The sequence below is a fragment of the Montipora capricornis genome, chromosome 4, assembly GCF_036669925.1.
Source record: "Montipora capricornis isolate CH-2021 chromosome 4, ASM3666992v2, whole genome shotgun sequence".
In the NCBI taxonomy this organism is placed as follows: domain Eukaryota; kingdom Metazoa; phylum Cnidaria; class Anthozoa; order Scleractinia; family Acroporidae; genus Montipora; species Montipora capricornis.
The window spans coordinates 49,003,269-49,024,999 of record NC_090886.1 but is presented as its reverse complement, the minus strand read 5'-3'; the positions used below and the strand labels follow the sequence as shown (position 1 = coordinate 49,024,999).

The following is a 21,731-nucleotide window of genomic DNA, read 5'->3' as shown; positions in this document are numbered from 1 at the left end:
TGAAGTAAAATGTCGGCCAGAGAGTGTGGCTGCTTTCAAAAAGAGTGATCTTACTTGAGTTCACTTGTTCCTCCTGCTTTGAGGTTATCAATCATTTCTATCAAGTCCTTTCTGTGTGAAGTGGAGGCGGGTACAAGTCGGTTCTGTTGACAGCTCAGCGCTTCAGTTTGGTATTCAAACCATCTTAAAATAATCATATTAAAGTGCTTATTTTAAAGACCTTTTGAAGAAACGAAATGTGGTGTTTTCATTTTTGAAATATCTCCCATCATTCTGGAGATATTAAAGATTTTTGTGCAAAAACTGATGACATCATCAGTGATCCCAAAAGGAAAACAAATCACAAAATGGAGAATATCCTCAGAAATATTAGGGCAGTCAGTTCTCTTCAAACTTGGCACCAGTAATGTACATCAGTCAATGCATACAATGAAACCCATTGCACAGTTGCCATGACAACAGTTTTGCTTCGAGACCAAGTTTGTGTGGATCCCACATTTTGTCTTAACCAAACAACACTCACACTCAATGAGTTGATTGGGAGACCTACGGCAACATAGGTTCTGTGTGTGTTTTGAGCAGGACTGTCTGTCTTGCCTGATTTGAGAGGAATTTGAGATATTTCATTTACATGTATAACCAAAACTGGCTGGAGCCAAAAGTGTTGCCATGGTTACGTCATGTACTCTGCACCGTCTTGCACCTTTCTTAAGGGTTATTACTCATACCAATTTTGAATAATGTTGCTGTTGCATTTTCAGAGATATTCTTGATTTTGTGATCCATCTCCCAGTGGAACCCCTGATGGCATCATCAATTTGCTAATTTGCAGAACACAAAAACTCAAATATCACTTAAAAGAAAAAAGATACCTCAAAACAGAATTTTAAGGCCATTCTTCATTATTTTGAAGACCCTTTCAAAATAGGAATTAATTATTTTTTACTTCATAGGCACTTTAAATATAACGTATTAACAAAGTAGTTGTTAAGCCTAAATAATGTTACATACATTGAATTCCGTTTCAGCACAAATTTTGGGTTGCATTTTTTTTCAATGCCACCCCAATGACATTCTGATCTTAAAGGGGCTAGGTCACGCAATTTTAGGCAATTTCAGCACTGATCGAATGGTCATAGAATTAACTAAAATATCAAAATAACTGTTCAAAACTATGGAGGAACTCTAACAAAACACAGGGAAGCCAAGAAGGGACATGGATGGACAAAACTGGAGAGGATTGAAATGGATTGAATTTGGGTAATTAAAAACGTCGGCCCACTTTTTTTCAAATTTATATTAGTGACAGTCTATATCAAAATGTCATTTATACAGCTGGAAAATCATTCTTAGTTGTTATGTGGCCGTGATTTTGCAAATGAAAGACTCTTGCTCTGCCAATTTGACGTTTAGAGCTCATAATTAACAAAATCAAACAAAATTATCTAAAATAGCGTGACCTAGCCCATTTAAATTGCAAACGTTTGATAAAAATGGATAACGCCCTGCGGCTGTTGTCTGACCAAAATGAAATGACAATAGACAGAGGAAATTATTTATCTGCAGGTACTTCTGATATTTTTGAGGAAACGGATAACCTTGCAAGGTTCAACAAAATTTTTTTTCTCCATAAGACATACAATACTGGTAATAATTCTGTTACACCATCATAACCTAGGTTGAATTTGTTGATTCTTTTCTTGTCAATCTCTGCTGCAAGACTTTCTATTCTTTTTTTCTCCATACTCTGGTTTAAGCAAGAAAATTAACGATAGTAAAATAACATGACGTTTCGACAACTTCATGTCATCATTGTCAAATGAATAAATTAGAAATAACTCACTTTCTAAATCTATATCACTTTCTAAATCTATAAATATGCCTTTCTGTTATTTCTAATTTATTCATTTGACAATGATGACATGAAGTCGTCGAAACGTCATGTTATTTTACTATCGTTAATTTTCTTGCTTAAATGTTTATCTAAATCGTTTTATACTCTGGTTTTCCTCTTTCATCAAAAACTCACATTTGAATTGGTCTGCTATAAATATTGATGCACAGTCTCCACAGTTGTGCTTGGTTATTTAACCTTGAGACTTGAGCTCTAATAAAATTATTGATGGCACCAAAAGTGTCTGCTACACATGCAGATCCTTATCTAAGATATCATCTGAATAAAATACAGGCTTTTACATACTTTCCAACATCATCCCAATGACTTTCACGGCCACAAATGACATTAACATAATCCTGTTTGGTCAGAGTATTAAGTACTGTCTTAGCCACTTGTTTCGCCATGTGGAATCTTTTTCCCTCCATTGACAGACTACAGTCTAGGATGATAACCATGTCTTTTGGCCCTGATGTGGCACCAATATACCATGGCCTCAGCCGGGGGTCATAATCAATGTGAAAGCCAGCAAAGTTTAATGGCCATTCTCTGGATGGATACGTTCTGACAAAGCCCTCAAATGAACCAAAATTCTGCCACCTACCAGAAAAGATCATTGTATCAAAAAAAAGGTTCAGTCCATAGCTAGTGACACTCAAACTAAAATTCTTTATGAAAAATCCAGGATTGTAACGAATAGCCCCATACTTCTGCAATTTAACTGTCACAAGTTGTAAGCACAAAAGTGATGGCAATGAGGTGAGGTCTATTATCCTCCTGCTGTTCTCATTAATTTTGAACACTGCAACAGTTCATTGCAAAAGTTAATTATGAAAGCACCTTAGTCAGCCACGATTAATGCACTTCTGACCTCAATATCTTGGTGAGCCATATACTTCTACAATGATGATGATGATAAAACGAATCACTGTTAATTGTGAATTCCAAATATCAAAATAATGATAATATTATTAAATAACGACAACAAGTTGCTGCTGCCTACTAATTCAAGGGTCTTTTTGCGTGGTTTACTGAATAAGGCTGGAAAAGCAGATCTTAACAAGTGTTACTGAAATCCAAAAAAACAATTGGGGTAACCACGCATTTTTCGAAGATAATTAATCTGACAATACTTGCAAAAAGCTTTAAAATACAAAGCAATGTATGGTGTTCTTTTCCAAATTGAAGCTTGATTATCTCTGAAAATGCGTGGTTACCCCCAATTTTCTTTGTGGATACCATAAGCACTTGCTAAGTTCTGCTTTCTCTGCATAATTTTGAACTGCGCAAAAATATCCCTGTATTGGTAAGCAACACCCATAGGAAACCCGAATGTATCGAGATGCACAGAACGTACGTACAATAATTATTATTATTGAATGGGGAGCTTCAAAACAGTGCAGCAGTGACTGTCATAATTTCCTTTATCATGAATATTTTCATTTTGGGGCACCTACATGTACTTGATTACAGTCTCTACTATACTTTTACATGTCCCAAACTAACACACAACTAATTGTTTTTCTAGCTTGTATCTTTTTAATTCTTTATTCATTGCTTTTCTTTTTTTCCCCTTGTAAATATTATATACCAACTACATTTTTGGGTGCGTTTAGAATTAAAAAAAAGATTGAAATTGAAATTGAATTGAATTGATCAGAAGTAAATGAACAATAAATACAGTCACTGTAAGTAAATGCGATAAACTCTTTGTCATGTTGTCTGATGTCATATCATGTATCACCCTGAAATAAACTCCATGCGGTCACTTGGGACCTTGGTGGCAAGATAAATCTTAATATCAGCCCAGTGTATGTGAATTTAAAGATCATGCAAGAGTGAAATGTCAGAGCGAGGGAAGAAAAAGCCGCCCTTTGTGAATCAACAATACATGTACATGTATAGCATTATAAAATGTTGAGACCAGTGTGATCAGATGTACATCATGCGGACACCTACATTGTACATCAGGGCATTAGCCCAATTTAATGACTCCTGGGGTTTTCCCATTGACAAGTAAAATCGTCTGGCTGGTTTAGGGATCAAAGGGTTAATGGGACATTATCTCATTAAGGTCTTGGTTAAGGAAAATGAGGTGTCCACGGAAAAAAAAAAATTGACGTGCCACTATTTTTTGTAAAGGGTCAAATTAAACTATATACATGTATTAAAGCTATTTAATTAATAGATTGAATTATTTGAATAAAGTTTTTGTTTTTTGGTATTTAATATTGCCTTTTAGTTTTGAGGCCTCAAACTCAGAATGATCAAGTCTGCTGCAGAAGTTTCTGCCCCTTCGCTTTATTGCAAAAACAACCGCACTTTGTTGCATCTTAGTCATCTAGATGAATGGACTCCAATACCATGTGAGGAATTTTGAAGGAAATACTATCACGCACCAAAATCGAAACTCTCATCTCATACTTAATTCAGGCAGAAAAAGTGCCAAAATAATCAGTCTCCTAAGACAAAGGAAAAATTCCTCACACACTATTTGGGGTAGGACAATCATCTATTAATTAGCACTGAAAATTTGGAAGTGATACCTTAAAACCTATCGGGACAGGAGGTCTGAGAAGTTGTAATTTTGGTGTAAAAATTAATTAGCCCTAGAAAATCGAGCTTCAAGAGTTTGCATGCAGTTCGCAGTCTGCTGAATAACTCTGCCCCCCTAAAAATTAACTTGAAAGCCAGTTATGCTGAGCCAATCAGTGTTCGGGCCCATGCTTAGGTAGCAGACCATGCGTAAATGCTGTCAATTGACACCCAATCCTTTCATGTGTGATTAACATGATGTGTCAATAATTTTTCGTGCGCAAATTATGGCTGGAAACAAAGAAAGGTGATGTTAGCTGTTTTAAAAAAATTAATTATTAATTTTTCAGCTTTTTTTTTCTGGAAAATATACTGCGCTTCACAGCCCACTGATTCAATATTTGCAAAAACTAGAAATTTGAGCGAGACGCCCAAAGTTACCTTTACCAAGACCTTACATGTATTTAGCATTAAGTGTTAAGGTCTAATGTTAGCATTAGGAAAGGTTTGGGTTGTTAGCTATAGTGAAACGATGACCTGCAACCCTGACCTGCAACCTGCAGTTTTCACCTTCCAAGGGTGTTAATATGGAACCATACAGCCTCACAAAAAGTTTAAAATTTTGAGAAAATGCAGAGCAAACTGGATGTTCAATTTTGCAGGCCTTCTGATATTACGCGATGGTGCGATTTCGCACAATCGTCCTCAAATCGCATCCGATCGCACAATTCACGAAAAATCGCATAATTCACAAAAGGACGCACAAAATTCATAAATTGAAACATAAATCAAGACGTTTCTTAGAACTTTCTGCATGAATACGCCATTTTCAAGATGATTTATCTTGGAAAAAGGCTAAAAAACCTTTGTCACCTTCGATTTCGTAAACATTCGAAGTTCAAGGCTTTATTTTTCATGTCGGGGACCTGGTACGAGTCTCCTTCTATTGGTGCAATACAAACATGCCCTTATATACACACCACTGAAATGACACAGTTGCCTTCTCTTATGGAAGAGATTTGTGAAAAATAAGCGAAGTTGTACGTTTTTCGGCAAAATGTAGTTTCTTTCGTTGAAAACTGATAAAAACTTACACATGGATAAGTTTGTTGTGAAAACGCTCGCTTTTTCTTCGACGAAGAAGGAAGTTCCCACATTCCTTCCGATCTGACAGCTCACAATCGAGCAAGAAAGTACCTCACAGGTACGCTCCATGATCCACGTGGACGATGGACTGATGTTTTTCTCGCCGTGCAATATTAGGGCCTTTTATACGAGAGAAAATAAGCCGCGGCTTACTCTGGCCACGGTGTACAAAATACGCAAAAGGTACTATTTATACGAATATATATTCCCAGGTCAATATTAGCCGCGGCTTGAAAAAGACGTGAACGTAGATTTTGTACCATTTATACCGGGTGAAGATTCGAGTCTTCTGTAAGCCGCGGCCAGAGAAAGCCGCGGCTTATTTTCTGTCGTATAAATGGGGGTATGGCCCTATTGTGATTGACCATCTTCGGAAGTTTGTGGTTGACGAGCACCTTGATCATACATTTGTCATGTTAGCTGTGTCCTTTCAACTTTTCAACTTTTATTTATGCCAACTAATGTCAATCGAGATACATAATTACTGTTCCTTTATGTTCAAAATGTCTTTAGGACAGCAAAAAAGTGTTTTTTTTAACCTGAAACCGTATAAAACAAGCTTAAAATTGCTGAGAAAAAAATCGCATAATTTACATTATTTATCGCGTAATTGGCCTTTCTAATCGCACAATCTGCCCTGAAAAAATCGCATAATTTGCATTTTTTAATCGCACCCTATCAGAAGGCCTGATTTTGGAATTCATTTAAATGGAACTTTTTGCTTTAACTCTTTGAAGACCCGCATCATGTGTAGTTGGTCCACACAGTCATTATTCAGTTTGTTCTATTTCTTGTCCCCACGTACATCTTGAAGCAGGTGTAAGTGTGATGATATTTTGGGGCTAAGAGTTGACAGTTGGCTATCTTGGTCTGCTCGTTTTGCCCAAAAAAAGTTACTAAGCTGTCATGCCAGTACCTCAGTTCTGGATCTTTCTTTAAATTTTCCTTGAAAACATTATCCAGCAGCGAGGACCAGAAAACAGCTTCAATCAATTTTGGACTGTTTCTGTCAACTTGATCCGATATCTTCACTGAACTTCGGCTTTGACTGACTTTCTGCTTGAACAACCTGCAAACAACCATTTAGAAACACCCATAATTGGTCATTTTTTAATTAAATTAAATATCAAACTTTCAGCTTGATAGTGAGGCAGTGAGGACAAAAACAATAGAAACATGTTAGAATGAATGTAAATTAAAATATTTGCATATTATCCACTTTCCTTTGTCTTTGTCCTCACTGCCTCACTGTCAAGCTGAATTTTAATATGTCAAAAAAGGCCTACTGCCAGATATACTACGACTGCCTTTTCTTAGCTCAACACACCTTGCTGACACTTACGTGTTGAATTCTAAGTCGTTGGGCAGAGTATCCACCAAGTCAGAGTCTGAATAGTATTTTGGACCCAGCTTATAAAGCGTGGAAACTTTTGCCATTTCTTGTAAGGATTTGTTGGTGTAAAACTCATCATGAAGCCTGGCAACTTCCTCTGCAACTTTCTTTGAAGGAATAATAATAATTATACAAAACAAACAATTACAACCATTTCTATCATTGGCATGTTTAGAACACAGGTCACAATTCTAAAGATCTCTCCTTACAGGTCATTGTTTTACCTATACTGAAGCAACCTAAAACCTTGTTAGGCCTAAACATCAATTTTAGGCCTAATGAGGTCTAAGTTTAGTTAATTAGTAAAGGTTTTGTAACAAGTGACCTGTGAAAAGTGACCTGTACTTTAAACCTGTCATTCTGTCAGCCACAGTGCACTGCAAGACTGTCTAGATGTCGACCATCTCATCATTTTTCACATAGGTTTTTTGTGAATATTTATATTAATTTTAGGATTTACATTTGCCTATACTGTAAGTTTCAAGTTTGAAAATGATCTCACCTCACTTTATTTTTTTTCAAAGCAAGGCACTTGTAGAGTTTCAACTGCATACAAATTATGACAAACACACCCTGCTTTAGTGACTTTTGAACCTGAAATTGCTGGCCAAGTGTCGGATCTATTGTACATGTATGCACACTTTCCTTTTCTTCTTTTTCTCGTTCTTTCAGTGACCATACGCAGTTATGAAACTTTAATCTTACAAGCCCAACATTATCATTACATTACAAAAATCCTCATTCAAATGAACTATAAAATTTGAAACAGGCCGTCAGTTTAGAATGGGACATTCCATTTTTTATCTGCACCACCCTTCCCCCTGAGAAGGCATAATTGAAATGTACCTGTTGGAATGTGGAATTGAGAGTTTTGAGGGGTGTTGGAAACAGATTTGGCTTACAAGAAGGTGTTGGAATCTCTATATTTGTGAAAAGAAGTACTGGAATCAGTACAGTGGCATAAAATGTCAAGACAGCATGGGTTCGGAATGAGTATTTCAGAAATGCATTGGGGTGTCGTTATCACTTTTTCTAGTGTGAGTGGTGGTGTCAGAATCTGAATTGGTGCACAAAGGACTGTCAGAATTGTGCCTTCCATAAGGGAGTTGCAGATGAAAAATGGAATGTTCCAATGCCCTACAACACCTTAAGTGTGGTTTACACTGCCACATAAGCATAAGCAGAACAAAGTTCACACATGTTGCATAAGCATAAGAGAAGTGATATACGCAAGCACAGTTAGTTCCAGAAAAACCTCACTGGAGAATGAGACGAGCAATGTTTCCAAAATGACGCACAAAGAAGAAATTCTCCTCCTCCTACTACTACTGACCTTTTGCTTCATAGAAGAAGATGATGGCGACAAGAAAACAGACTGAAAAGGTCCTGTTGGTAAAGGGATATTTTCCAAAATAGGAAAGAACTGTAAGAAGACTCAGGAATTGCAACCCAGCGGACCGAGAATTTTATTTTTGGCGAATTGTCGCAAAGGCCAGGATAATTGCGAACTGGCTTTGCAAGTTTCTTGAGAAAACAGCGCCTTAATCCATACGACATCTTAGGCACTATTAACTCGGCAGGTACAAAACGCAGGTCACAGGTCATTGTTTTACCTATACAGAAAGTATCCTTAACATTCATAAAAGCTAACCTTGGGCCTAAAAACATTTCTTTAGGCCTAATTAGGCCTAAGGTTAGCTTTTATGAATGTTTAGGATACTTTCTGTATTGGTAAAACATTATGACCTGTGACCTGTGACCTGTGTTTTGTACCTGCCGCTATTAACTTGAATATCCGTAGTCATCAAAAACAGAGCTCTGACACCTTGGCGTTATGCTTATGTTTATGCAAACGTGACATATAAGCATAAACATAAGCATATGAAAAAGGAAACGATTCCTTTTTCTTATACTTATGCTTATGCTTATGTCACAGTGTAAACTAGGCTTTTGAATGTTCACTAATCGATCGTGAGCATTTTTATGATCGTAACACAGTCGTTATGTACATGTACTTTAATTAAGGTACCTTAGCTGTTGTCTCCTTTTTAACAAAGTAATTCCCAAGTCTTGACTTCACGGATCTGATGGTATCAAAGCCATTTTTCTCTTCAACCGTGTAATTTGCAGCATCGTACAACTTCTGTAGCTCTTGTGTTTTCAATCCCTCCTCAGCGAGTTTCAATAAATAGTTCTCCACTTGGGTAGACCATCGTTTAACAATGTTCCTTTCTAATGTTGCTCCAACAAAAACTGAAATCTCGATAATTATCAATGAAGGTAAGAAAGCCGCACAGAAACTAATTGAACGCATAATCTTGATTTTGTAGAGTTTAAGGAGAGAAACACAGCGTCAATCCAACCAAACGATTTTAACAAATTCAGTAGGTTATTCCAAGAAATAAACTGGAAATCCAAACAGCACTATAAAGATTCTGTAGTGAGTTTGAAAACATTAGCTTCGTGATAAAAACAGCTGCTGGCAAAGAACTAAATTAACCTTCAAATTATTCTATTCCAAATTGCTAGGTGAAAACACTCACTTCCAACACGGATTCGTGGTTAAAGGCAAAATCATTCTTTTTTTAAACGCACGCTAACGACACATAGGATGCAGTGAAGGTTGCAGGAACATAAATAAGAGAACGTTTTGCAGACCGTTCGTCAAGCGTGCAACTCATTCACCTAAAATTGCGTGACTTCGAGCATTGTCACGAGACAGGAACCCCCAAGGGAGCAAGCACAGCCCTGAAAAACTGGGAGAACACCCAGTTTTAATCAAGGCTCCAAAATGTTAGAGATCTTAACATGGGATCTCAAAACAGGGGCTATACGGTCTATCGTTCTTATCCGTGAGATTAGAAAGTCCAACCGACGGAAAGTAACTGAAGATTGAGGTCAATTGATCTGGAATGAGCGACCATTTTGGAGGTAACGGCAGAGGTTACGTTGTTCACACAGAGAGGTACCGTGGAAAATCCGTGCTTGGAAAGAACCAGCAATGAAAATGGATTATACTGACTGAAGAAATAAAAGCAAGGATTTTGTCTCAATGATGCCGACTGATGCTGAGAGAGAGAATTGTCGACCCCTAAACCATATGAGACAAATCACACTCCTACTCACAGCTCCAGACCGCCCTGGTTAATTTAGAATGCAGTTTTGATCGCTTAATTAAATAATTAAGTCATTGTATCTCTCATATGGTAAGCTCTGGAGTCGCGAATTACAAAGTGTACGCAAGCGCCCTGCTTAAGGTAACATACCGTCATACATGCATAAACTCTCTTTCATTTCGAATTTCAAAGTAAATACAGGAGCTAGAATCTTGGCAACATTACAGTTACAGCTACAAATATACATAGTTCTCATTATAAAACCTTTTAAATTCAGTGGTACGGATAAACTCAGGTACCGCATTCCACAACTTGGCTGATAACTAAAAAAAGAACTAAAACCATAACTGGTTGTTGTAGGTTTATTGAGGGACAGAATCTAATTTACGCGAAGATCACATTAAGAAGAAGACCGGAGAGAAACTGAGTTATATTTCATCACCCTGAGAGCAGAGCCTCACCAAAAGGAGGCAAAGAGGGGCTCTCAACAAGTCTTCAAAGTCGCCGCAGCCCAAGTTTTTGGGCTAGTCACTCCGGTTAAACCGGTTTAGCCAACGCGCCCATTATATCTTTATTTTTCATATACAGCAGCAGCAAAATCAATAAAAAAAAGAGACTTTATACAGTAATATGAGGAAACCTTGAATGCGCTTATTGCATAGAGATCAAGAGTTTGACTTTATTATAAACAAAAAGGATAGGTAGTCTGCATATATAAATCTAAGTATTATAAATTTCTTTAACTCTTAAAGGCAAGTATTTTGCTCCCAGCACAAAAGCACAATAACAGCACACACCAGGTCTACTACTTAGCATCTGACAAGAAATCGTCCTCTCACTTTTTCCTCCACGGCTCGAGGCGCTTACGCGCCATTTCATGAGGGCCAGTCTCGTGCTTCTCAAGTTGCCTTCTTCACGCCCAAAAAGGATTCTGGGTAATTCTGCAATTCCATGACAAGGGAAGTCCCCCGATTCTCATTTCATAGATTTTTTTTAAGTGTCGGGCCACCCAGTCCTACCAGCAAAATACAGCATCGATTGAAGATTTTAGCTTTCAAAACTTGCCCAATTTGTATCGGTAGGTCCTGGAATTCGTCCACAGAAAGGCCAGAGAGACAACTTCACTGGTGAACCGCGGTGCCTCGAGTGACAAAAAAGCATTTTCGGCGTCCCAGTTCGCATGAAACGATCGATCTCACACCTCTGTGTCGAAAAGACCAGACAAGCACGGTTCTTGCGTTACGCTTATGCCTGAAGAATCAACCGAAATGTCAATTCCTTGTAAAAACTAGCATCTTTTTTTTTTTTGGTATCGTACGTGTCCCAGGGGCAGAAAAACATTTACGCACGCACTGACGGAATCTTTGAACAAGAGAGAAAATTGCAGTACCTCCAGACATGGCGCTGGAGCGTCGTACCAAACGAGTCATCCCGGGATTTCGGCCCGTGCGATCGCTTTTGGACGCAGTTGGCCCTTCGCTGCTTTCTGCTACCGACCTCGCCTCCCGGTACGGCATTGAGGGAGAGATATGTAGGCCCCTAAACCATATGTGACAAATCCCACGCCTACTCACAGCTCCAGACCTCCTTTGTCATTTAAACTTAACTAAGATTTCGATGGCTTAAATATTCAAGAGAAAAGTCGTTTTCTCTCTCATATGGTAAGCGTTGGAGTCTCAGATTACAAAGTGTACGCACGCGCCCTGCTAAAGGTAACATATATATACACACATAAACTTCATGTATTTGATCTCGAATTTCAGAATAACTGAAAGAGCTGACATCTTCGAGACATTACATTAATTTACAGCTAAAATACATATCATATACGGATACATAACTAAATATAACATATTTAAAGAAACATGAATATAAAAGAAAAGCGGCTATACAAAATGCGCGCGCAGCCGTGGGATCTCATTTTAAAACCTGTTAACTCCGTGGTACGGATAAAATCAGCTAGCGCATCCTCCAACTTGGCTGATAAGTACAGTGAGAAAAAGAATTAAGGCCACAACTGGTTCTTTCTGGGTTGTATTCAGGAACAGTATGTAATTTCCGCGAAGATCGTATTAAGAAGAAGACCGGAGAGAAAACTCAATATTTTTTCACATGCATACAGTAGCAGGGAAATCATTAAAAAACAGACTTTTATACAGTCATATCAGGAAAGTTTGAATGCGCTTATGGCACAGAGATGTAGAGCTTGACTTTTGTAATCTGCAAATATAAATTTCAGTGTTCTCTTATCTACATCAAGTGCCGTTCCTTTGACAGGAAAAATTACGAAAGGCCAGTATTTTGCTACGAGCATAACAACGAAAAAAAGCATTACTTTGTCGCGAAGTTTCCATGATAAAAACTTGTTCAGAAATCAAAAGTCTACAATAACAGCACATACCAGGGCTACTCCTTAGTTTTCTCCTCACTTTTTTCTTCCGGCCGCGTTTCCGCGCCATTTGATGCATGAGTGCCAATCGTTGCCTTGTTCACGCCCAAAAAGGATTCTGGGTAATTCTGCCATTCCATGACAAGGGAAGTCCCCCGATTCTCATTTCATAGATTTTTTTCTAAGTGTCGGGCCACCCAGTCCTACCAGCAAAATACAGCATCGATTGAAGATTTTAGCTTTCAAAACTTGCCCAATTTGTATCGGTAGGTCCTGGAATTCGTCCACAGAAAGGCCAGAGAGACAACTTCACTGGTGAACCGCCGTGCTTCGAGTGACAAGAAAGCATTTTAGGCGTCCCAGTTCGCATGAAACGATCGATCTCACACTTCTGTGTGGAAAAGACCAGGCACGCACGGTTCTTACGGTACGCTTATGCCTGAAGAATCAACCGAAATGTCAATTCCTTGTAAAAACTAGCATCTATATATATATATAAATTTTTTTTTTCGTATCGTACGTGTCCCAGGGGCAGAAAAACATTTACGCACGCACTGACGGAATCTTTGAACAAGCGAGAAAAATACAGTACCTCCAGACATGGCGCTGGAGCGTCGTACCAAACGGGTCATCCAGGGATTTCGGCCCGTGCGATCGCTTTTGGACGCAGTTGGCCCTTCGCTGCTTTCTGCTACCGACCTCGCCTCCCGGTACGGCATTGAGGGAGAGATATGTCGGCCCCTAAACCATATGTGACAAATCCCACGCCTACTCACAGCTCCAGACCGCCCTTGTCATTTCAACTCAACTAAGATTTCGATGGCTTAAATATTCAAGAGCAAAGTCGTTTTCTCTCTCATATGGTAAGCGTTGGAGTCGCAGATTACAAAGTGTACGCACGCGCCCTGCCAAACGTAACATATACACACACATAAACTTCATATATTTGCTCTCGAATTTCAGAATAACTGAAAGAGCTAACATCTTCGAGACATTACATTAATTTACAGCTAAAATACATATCATATACGGATACATAACTAAATATAACATATTTAAAGAAACATTAATTTGAAAGAAAAGCGGCTACACAAAGTGCGCGCGCGGCCCTGGGATCTCATTTTAAAACCTGTTAACTCCGTGGTACGGATAAAATCAGCTAGCGCATCGTCCAACTTGGCTGATAAGTACAGTGAGAAAACGAATTAAGCCACAACTGGTTGTTTTTGGGTTTTATTGAGGAACAGAATGTAATTTCCGCGAAGATCGTATTAAGAAGAAGACCGGAGAGAAAACTCAATATTTTTTGACATGCATGCATACAGTAGCAGGAAAATCATTAAAAAACAGACTTTTATACAGTAATATCAGGAAAGTTTGAATGCGCTTATGGCACAGAGATGTAGAGCTTGACTTTTGTAATCTGCAAATATAAATTTCAGTGTTCTCTTATCTACATCAAGTGCCGTTCCTTTGACAGGAAAATTTACGAAAGGCCAGTATTTTGCTACGAGCATAACAACGAAAAAAAGCATTACTTTGTCGCGAAGTTTCCATGATAAAAACTTGTTCAGAAATCAAAAGTCTACAATAACAGCACATACCAGGGCTACTCCTTAGTTTTGTGCTCACTTTTTTCCTCCGCCGCACTTTCGCGCCATTTGATGCATGAGGGCCTGTCGTTGCCTTGTTCACGCCCAAAAAGGATTCTGGGTAATTCTGCCATTCCATGACAAGGGAAGTCCCCCGATTCTCATTTCATAGATTTTTTTCTAAGTGTCGGGCCACCCAGTCCTACCGGCAAAATACAGCATCGATTGAAGATTTTAGCTTTCAAAACTTGCCCAATTTGTATCGGTAGGTCCTGGAATTCGTCCACAGAAAGGCCAGAGAGACAACTTCACTGGTGAACCGCCGTGCCTCGAGTGACAAGAAAGCATTTTAGGCGTCCCAGTTCGCATGAAACCTTCGATCTCACACCTCTGTGTTGAAAAGACCAGATACGCACGGTTCTTACGGTACGCTTATGCCTGAAGAATCAACCGAAATGTCAATTCCTTGTAAAAACTAGCATCTTTTTTTTTTTTTTTTTTTTGGTATCGTAAGTATCCCAGGGGCAGAAAAACATTTAAGCAGGCACTGACGGAATCCTTGAACAAGCGAGAAAAATGCAGTACCTCCAGACATGGCGCTGGAGCGTCGTACCAAACGAGTCATCCCGTCGGCCCGTGCGATCGCTTTTGGACGCAGTTGGCCCTTCGCTGCTTTCTGCTACCGACCTCGCCTCCCGGTACGGCATTGAGGGAGAGATATGTCGGCCCCTAAACCATATGTAACAAATCCCACGCCCACTCACAGCTCCAGACCGCCCTTGTCATTTCAACTTAACTAAGATTTCGATGGCTTAAATATTCAAGAGAAAAGTCGTTTTCTCTTTCATATGGTAAGCGTTGGAGTCGCAGATTACAAAGTGTACGCACGCGCCCTGCCAAAGGTAGCATATATGCACACATAAACGTCATGTATTTGATCTCGAATTTCAGAATAACTGAAAGAGCTAACATCTTCGAGACATTACATTAATTTACTGCTAAAATACTGTTACAACGAGCTGTGCTATCAGTCAGAAGACTAAAGTATGACTGGAAAAAACACAAAACAATTTTTGATACTATTTCTATCGTATTGGTTTGTAGAAAAAAAATTAAGCGAAGAGTCTGGCCTGCATACTGAATTGGAAGTGTTTACATTTTGGTCAATGTTGTAGATAAAATTTGATAATTAAAAATGTAATACAAATCTGGGTAGTATTTTAAATGTAATACAAATCTGGGTAGTATTTCACAAAGCTACAGATACCTGGTAGTCCTAAATAGATAGCGCTCGTTTGAATGATTACCTGTAAGCACGAGGCAGTATGACAAAAGGCCGGGAGCGCTCGTTTAGAGATTTGTAAAAGCCTTTTTAATAGTAGTCTGTCACTACCACGCTGAGCCAGAATTTTGTAAACAGTCGAGAACCTTGAGTACACGAGCTCGAAAAAATCGTTCACTGCACTGAATAGCTTTGTGTTTTAAAGGAAGGAGATGTTTTCTAAGAGCAATGAAACAAGAGATTTGTTGAAAATTATCTTTCTTACATGCAGTTACTTATCAAAGGTTTTGAACTAAAACATTTACCAGCTACCAGATCAAAAAGATCTTACGCGATCTTGTTTAGAAAGCAAAACGCAATTAGGATACTAGTCAGAGTACAAGTATCTTAAGATTGTAAAATTTGCAGAAAAGTGGAGAGAAATATGACGAGTCAAGGAAAACAACGCAACGTAGTTTACAAGTGATACATACTTTATTCGAGTAGGTTAAGAAAGAGGCAGCCAAAGGCTGTTGTGGACCTACTTACAAATAATTTGGAATACAAAGGGAGGCAAAGGTACAAGTAAGTAAAAAGTATTTACAAAGTACAAATAAGGCAAGCTTAAAAATACTAAAAGTAAATAAAATGTTCACAATTCATCGATTTGTAAGTTAGCCTTAAAATAATTTTTAAAATAGGTAATTGCCTAGACTTTCTTTGTAGTAATGGCAACTCAGTTCTTTATAAACTGCAAACGGCTGGAAAAAAGTTGTCGGGAACATTTTAATTTGAACTGCTATTCCGACAAACCTTCCTTTATTTTCACTTTTTATTCAGTATTATTTTCGAGTTCTTCATTTAAGTTCTGGGAATATCGGGAAAGAAACTTGTGGAGGACGTGGTTTCCTCCCCTGTCAGCATAACGGCCAGCATATCGTTCGCATCGCCATCGCAAGGCCAAGGGACGTCACCAAAGGAAATGAAGTATGGTGATCGGTGTATAAATCTTTGGACTCCGACGTCGTGTGTGTTTCTTGCCCCTACGCCTGTCATTAATGGACGCGTTTTTTTGCGGATTGAGAAGCTCTTGCCATCCATCGTACAGAGTACCTATAGGTGTTCGAGTTCCTCTGGCGTGGCCTGTAGCTGTCACACATGTAGTCACACCCCTCCAGCTCCATAATTAAGGAATGTAATTGGCTCCTCCGCGAGAACATTGTTTATATAACTGCAGAGAAGAGAAAGATCTATCTAGCAAAACTAATATCTAATATGTTTACATACTTCGGTTAATTCTTTTTTAAATTTGTTGTTGTTTTGCGCTTCTTTGTCTTCTGCTGATTTACTTATAAGTATCTTCCGTGGAACTAATATTGGGGTGTACCGTTCGATGCCAAAAGGATCCATGCACAGGGGCAAATCAGTATACATCCTGGGAGGCAACCGCAGTGATCTGCAATAACTCATGGAAATTATACGACATTTACTTGAGTTCTGTCGAAATTTAAACCTTAAGACGCATACCAAAAGTCAGAACTCGCCAGCCGGACAGGGCATTTGGATAATGAAACAAACTTCTTTCGAGAGTTTTCGCGAAAACCCCATCACTGCCATGCATACTATGTAGAAAGAAACTGATTTATGTGGACAGTTCTGATTGATAGAGGTATTCTCTTTACAAATGGTATGGTATGGTCTGACTGGCTAGTTCTGACTAATGGTACGCGCCCTTATTTTTCAGGATATAATCTCTAATACATCTTAACAAAGGACTAAAATTATACTCAGGTTTTCGCATTGTTGGCTTCGTGAACATCTTGTTCAGTTCTTCTCCAACACTAGCTATAAGCTGTAATATAAAGTAAATGAAGACGAAAGCTCCGTTTTAATTTCCAAGGGTAAAACTCAGAGTATTCTATTTTTCGAAAGGTTATTTTGGCTGAGTTTATTAACTTTTGTTGTGTTGTTGCCCAAGATTAACACAAGAAAGATGAGCCAGAGCTATCTTATGTTACGATTCCAAAAGAGAATTCTAATTGTTAGTTCTGGCCAACAACTATAAACCTGAAAAATACATTGACACCGTCTCCACAAGTTTTCGTAATTTGGGTTCCTGGTTTGACTCCAACATGTTCACGTTGCCAAGAGATGTATCAAGGCCTTCTGTGGGTTGTATAAAATCCGCTACATTAAAAAATTACTCAGTTCTGAGTTAACGCACACATCTCGTCTGCTTTACTTCACATACATTTGCCTTCCATGTGCATTTCGTGTTCAGTTTTGGGTGGCTCAAACCAGTTTCAACACTTTCAAGAGACCTTGTTATTACAAGGATTGGCAATACAACACTTGATCATGTAACAGCAAAGTTGTGGTAACCATGTGAAACATCAATCGCTAAACAAGATGCAGTCTTTTTTTTTTTTTTGTGGCGTACAAGTTACCATGGCAACAGGAAAACCTTGCAAAAAGAACACCCTATATTTTGGCTTTAGTTGCTCATATCTAAAAAACGAACTCAGTGACACCATTTTTTTATTGTACAAAAATGATCAGAAGGCCAAGATGAAACTCTCTGCAAAGTTTAAAACAGTTCTGTGAGGAGGATTCAGCGCTACCTTAAACTTTCCATTATTTAAGGTGGCTCTGAATCCGCTCCACGGAATTTTGCAGGAAGTTTCATTCTGCATGGCATGCTGATTTCATTTCAGAAATCAAAAATGGGGGTCACCGAGTTCGTTTTTGAGATATAATCAATCAATCAATCAATCATTGATTTGATATATTAAAGAACTCCGGTTACCACATTGAATATGTTTGCCAGCAATGGCAACGAATAAAACTCCAGTTGCGAGTCGGCATAGCTTGAAGATTTGACACTGCTGGGCTGTATGTTGTGACAAATGTTAGAATTTTCTCGCTGGTTTTACCTTTTTGTTTAAGTGCCGACTGTCTTCCAGAAAAATTGGTCTCAGATAGAGTTCTCTCGATAAGTTGCTCATGGTAGCCTCGCTCTGCAAGGCGGGCTCTGAATCGAGACATTGTCTCCTCAAATAGCGTTTATCAGGAGTTTGTACGGAGGAACCTACTAGCTTCTTCTTTAATAAAACCCTTCTTGGCACTGGGTGGGTAACAAAAAGTAGAATGCGTGCATTGGAAGGTTTCAGTCGGCTTGTGATATGTTCTGATATTGAGAATGGATTATTTTTCGAATCGTTCTCCGTATACTGTTGTGTCTAGGAAAGTGATCTCCTTCTCTGAAATTTCAGCTGTAAACTTTATAGTTGGGTGGAACTTGTTAACTTGTGCAATGAACAGGTTGATCTCCTATTTATTTACGTCCCATAGTGAGAAAACGTCATTAATGAAACGTTTCCATACTGTTAGTTTAACTTTGCTATGGCTTAGCATTTCTGCCATGAAAATGTTGGCAAAAGATACTGCCATTTGTGTTCCCGTGGCTGTCCCGTGGACTTGCAGGTAGTTTTCTCCGCTAAAATCAAAAGAGTTTTCTTGGACAATGATGCTAAGCATTTGTTCCAGAAAACGTGTGGGGATAGGAGGATTACCATTATAGAAGTCGTCGTATGTTGTATATAATGTTCTTATATATGCCCTCCTCTTGTGGGATATTTGCGCACAAGCTGGTTAAATCAATAGAAACCAAACTGGTATTATGTGACACCTTTGTTGCTATGAAATTGATAAAATCAGTGCTATCTTTGAGAAACCATTTTGCCTTTTGAGAAATGGGCTGTAATAATGGATCCACAAACGATGATATGATTTCTTTTGGGCCATCGCAGCCCGAGATTATAGGTCTCCCGACAGGCCTTGGTTTATGGATTTTGGTTAGAGTGTAGAAGATTAGAGCCCCATTCGGGTTAGGGGTTTGCTGAAACCACTATCGTCAATGTGTTTTCCTTAATACAATTCAAAGATGATATCATTGACTCTCTGAAGTGTTTCTTTGAGTTGGACCTTTGCCTCCTGTATTTTGTCAGTTTTATTAAAAAAATGTAATAATGTACTCTCATTTGCCCAATTTTTCTATACTTCCAATTTTTCTATACTTCCATTTACTTTGAGTTGTGTTCCATCAGTGCTTTTCTCGCACCCTTTTCGGCACGCATTAAAATACGCTCTAATTTGTCCAATTTTTGTATAATTCCATTTAATTTAAGTTGTGTTACATCAGTGCTGTTCTCGCAATCTTTTCGGGACGCCTAAAAATACGCTCTCATTTATCCAACTTTTGTATAATTCCATTTACTTTGAGATGTGTTGAATCATTGCTGTTCTCGCACCCTTTTCGGCACTCCTTAAAAAATGCTCTCATTTGTCCAATTTCTGTATGATTCCATTTACTTTGAGTTGCGTTACATCAGCGCTGTTCTCGCACCCTTTTCGGCACACTTTAAAGCACGCTCTCATTTGCCCCCTTTTTTTATCATTCCATTTACTTTAAGTTGTGTTACATCAGCACTCTTCTAGCACCCTTTTCGGCACGTCTTAAAATACTCTCTCATTTATCCAATTTTTGTATATTACTGGGTTGCCAAACCCAGTCGGAATCTGCGTTTCATTTCTTGGTTTTTTTATTTATTACATTTCTTTTTCATATTTTTTTTCCGTGTCGGTAAAAGTCTCGCCTGTCACTCCCCTGCTAAGTGGTGTCTTTGTGCATAGTCTTCTGTGCGTATTTTGTAAGGTTTGAGGGGGCTGGAGTAATGCGTAGATTTCCCTGGTGCACACAGGAGAACATTTAATGATTAAACCTGCAATGGCGTCGAAAGTCATTGTAACGCGCATGGCGTTTTAGTGCATCTTTAATCAAATATACCCTTATGGAGCTCAAGAATGGAACGTCAATTAGATAAATAAGACAGGCGGTGAAAAATAAATATCTGGAATCTTAAAAGCGGGGAGTAATGGACTTCGACAACAACTATCGCCCGTCGAGCCGAAATCAAAGTGAGCTGTATTTCTAATATTTTATTAAGTGTGCTGTTATGTAGGACACTGAAACCAAATGGAAAATCCTCCGGTAACTTATGGGTTCAACAAAGACAAAAAAGGAATAGAACACCTTAAGTGGATCTGTGCTCTCTGTTCTCTGCAAAGTCTTCAGGTAAAAAAAAAAATGGAAATTTGGCAGCTAAAGATTTTTTGAAATTAAGATTGCCTCTAATAGCAAATATGTTGTTTATTTCATAAAATATTTCGCTGGAAAAGGTGGCCTTTATGAATTCATCATGTTTTGTAGTATACGAGCTTAACTGGATAGTTTTTATGGCAATAGTGAAGCATTTTCGCGTCAAAATGAGTTTAGCGTCTTTCTGTTGTGTTAACGTAATTAAATATACCATGCCTCGTGAGTTTGTATTTATCGTCTGCCGTAGACGTGATCTCCACTCAGAAAATTACCTCCAGAACCTCCATTTGTGCGTAGAATAAGCTTTTAGAATGATGTTCTTGTCCTCTGTGGTGATACTTGACGATTCGGGAACATTTTGTGAAAAATATTTATAACGGGTCACACGCGCAACTTGATCGCCCGAACTTGCCCGATTATGCATAACATCCACTTGGCCTTTTGACATCCCATTGAAAAAAAACTCATAAAATGTTCGCAGAGTGGTCGATTTCTCTGAAATTTGAAAGGGTGATTGCTAACGAATACAGAGAGATTTTCACAATAACTAAAAATTCCTTTGTTTAGCATGAGAATTCGACGAAGAGGTAAATGCGACTAAATTTGTTGCCTGCATTTCTATTTTCGTGTTTTGATTGTTGTGCAAATTTTGACAGAGAATATTAAATTATGAAAAAATATCAAAGGATAGATTGTTAAAAAATCTTTATTTTTAGCGATTATTTGAACATAAAAAAAGCAACGCTTGACGAGAAATAATATTTTTGTTAATATTTGAAAGAAGAAAAATTTCGCGGGAATCAGGACGTGGTGAAAATGAGTTAACAAATTTGCATACGTGGGTTGAAATGTGATACCCTGGGAGACAGGAATTCTCTGACAAATGATTTTGTCATTGTAGTGTAAAATGAAGTTTATTTGGGAAGGAAACAATATTTACTCGGGCCCCGTAGGGGCTCGAGTTATAAAAGACGTTAGATTTCAGGTTTTTTTTTTCCTGTGCAGCAAAATGCACAATAGAAAGACGTGGCCGTGTTTGATTGGGCAATGCACAATAGAAAGCACGTGGCGGTGTTTTGATTGGGTAATGCACAATAGAAGCCACGTGGCGCTGTTTACTTTGGTTATTTAAAGCAAACCACGTAATCCAAGGTCATGAAGAGGTCTGTGATGCGTTGTTTGGATTACTGAAGATCGGCATTGCGTTGCCTTAATCGATTTCTTCTTGGGGCGCTCAAAGCACATAC

At 38.5% G+C, this 21,731-nt stretch overlaps 1 protein-coding gene across 1 annotated transcript in view; it reads right to left on the bottom strand.

The window, feature by feature from the left end:
- The window catches only part of LOC138047263 (voltage-dependent calcium channel subunit alpha-2/delta-1-like), a 34,639-nt gene extending 24,969 nt beyond the window's left edge, over nucleotides 1-9,670 (bottom strand). The window contains exons 1-5 of the mRNA XM_068894024.1: nucleotides 8,998-9,670; nucleotides 6,918-7,075; nucleotides 6,492-6,644; nucleotides 2,201-2,494; nucleotides 55-183 (exon numbers count right to left, since the gene is read on the bottom strand). Coding sequence (XP_068750125.1) covers nucleotides 55-183; nucleotides 2,201-2,494; nucleotides 6,492-6,644; nucleotides 6,918-7,075; nucleotides 8,998-9,282 — 1,019 coding nt within the window. The 5' untranslated portion in view covers nucleotides 9,283-9,670. The remainder of the gene's footprint in view (nucleotides 1-54; nucleotides 184-2,200; nucleotides 2,495-6,491; nucleotides 6,645-6,917; nucleotides 7,076-8,997) is intronic.
- Between the last annotated feature and the right edge of the window lie 12,061 nt (nucleotides 9,671-21,731).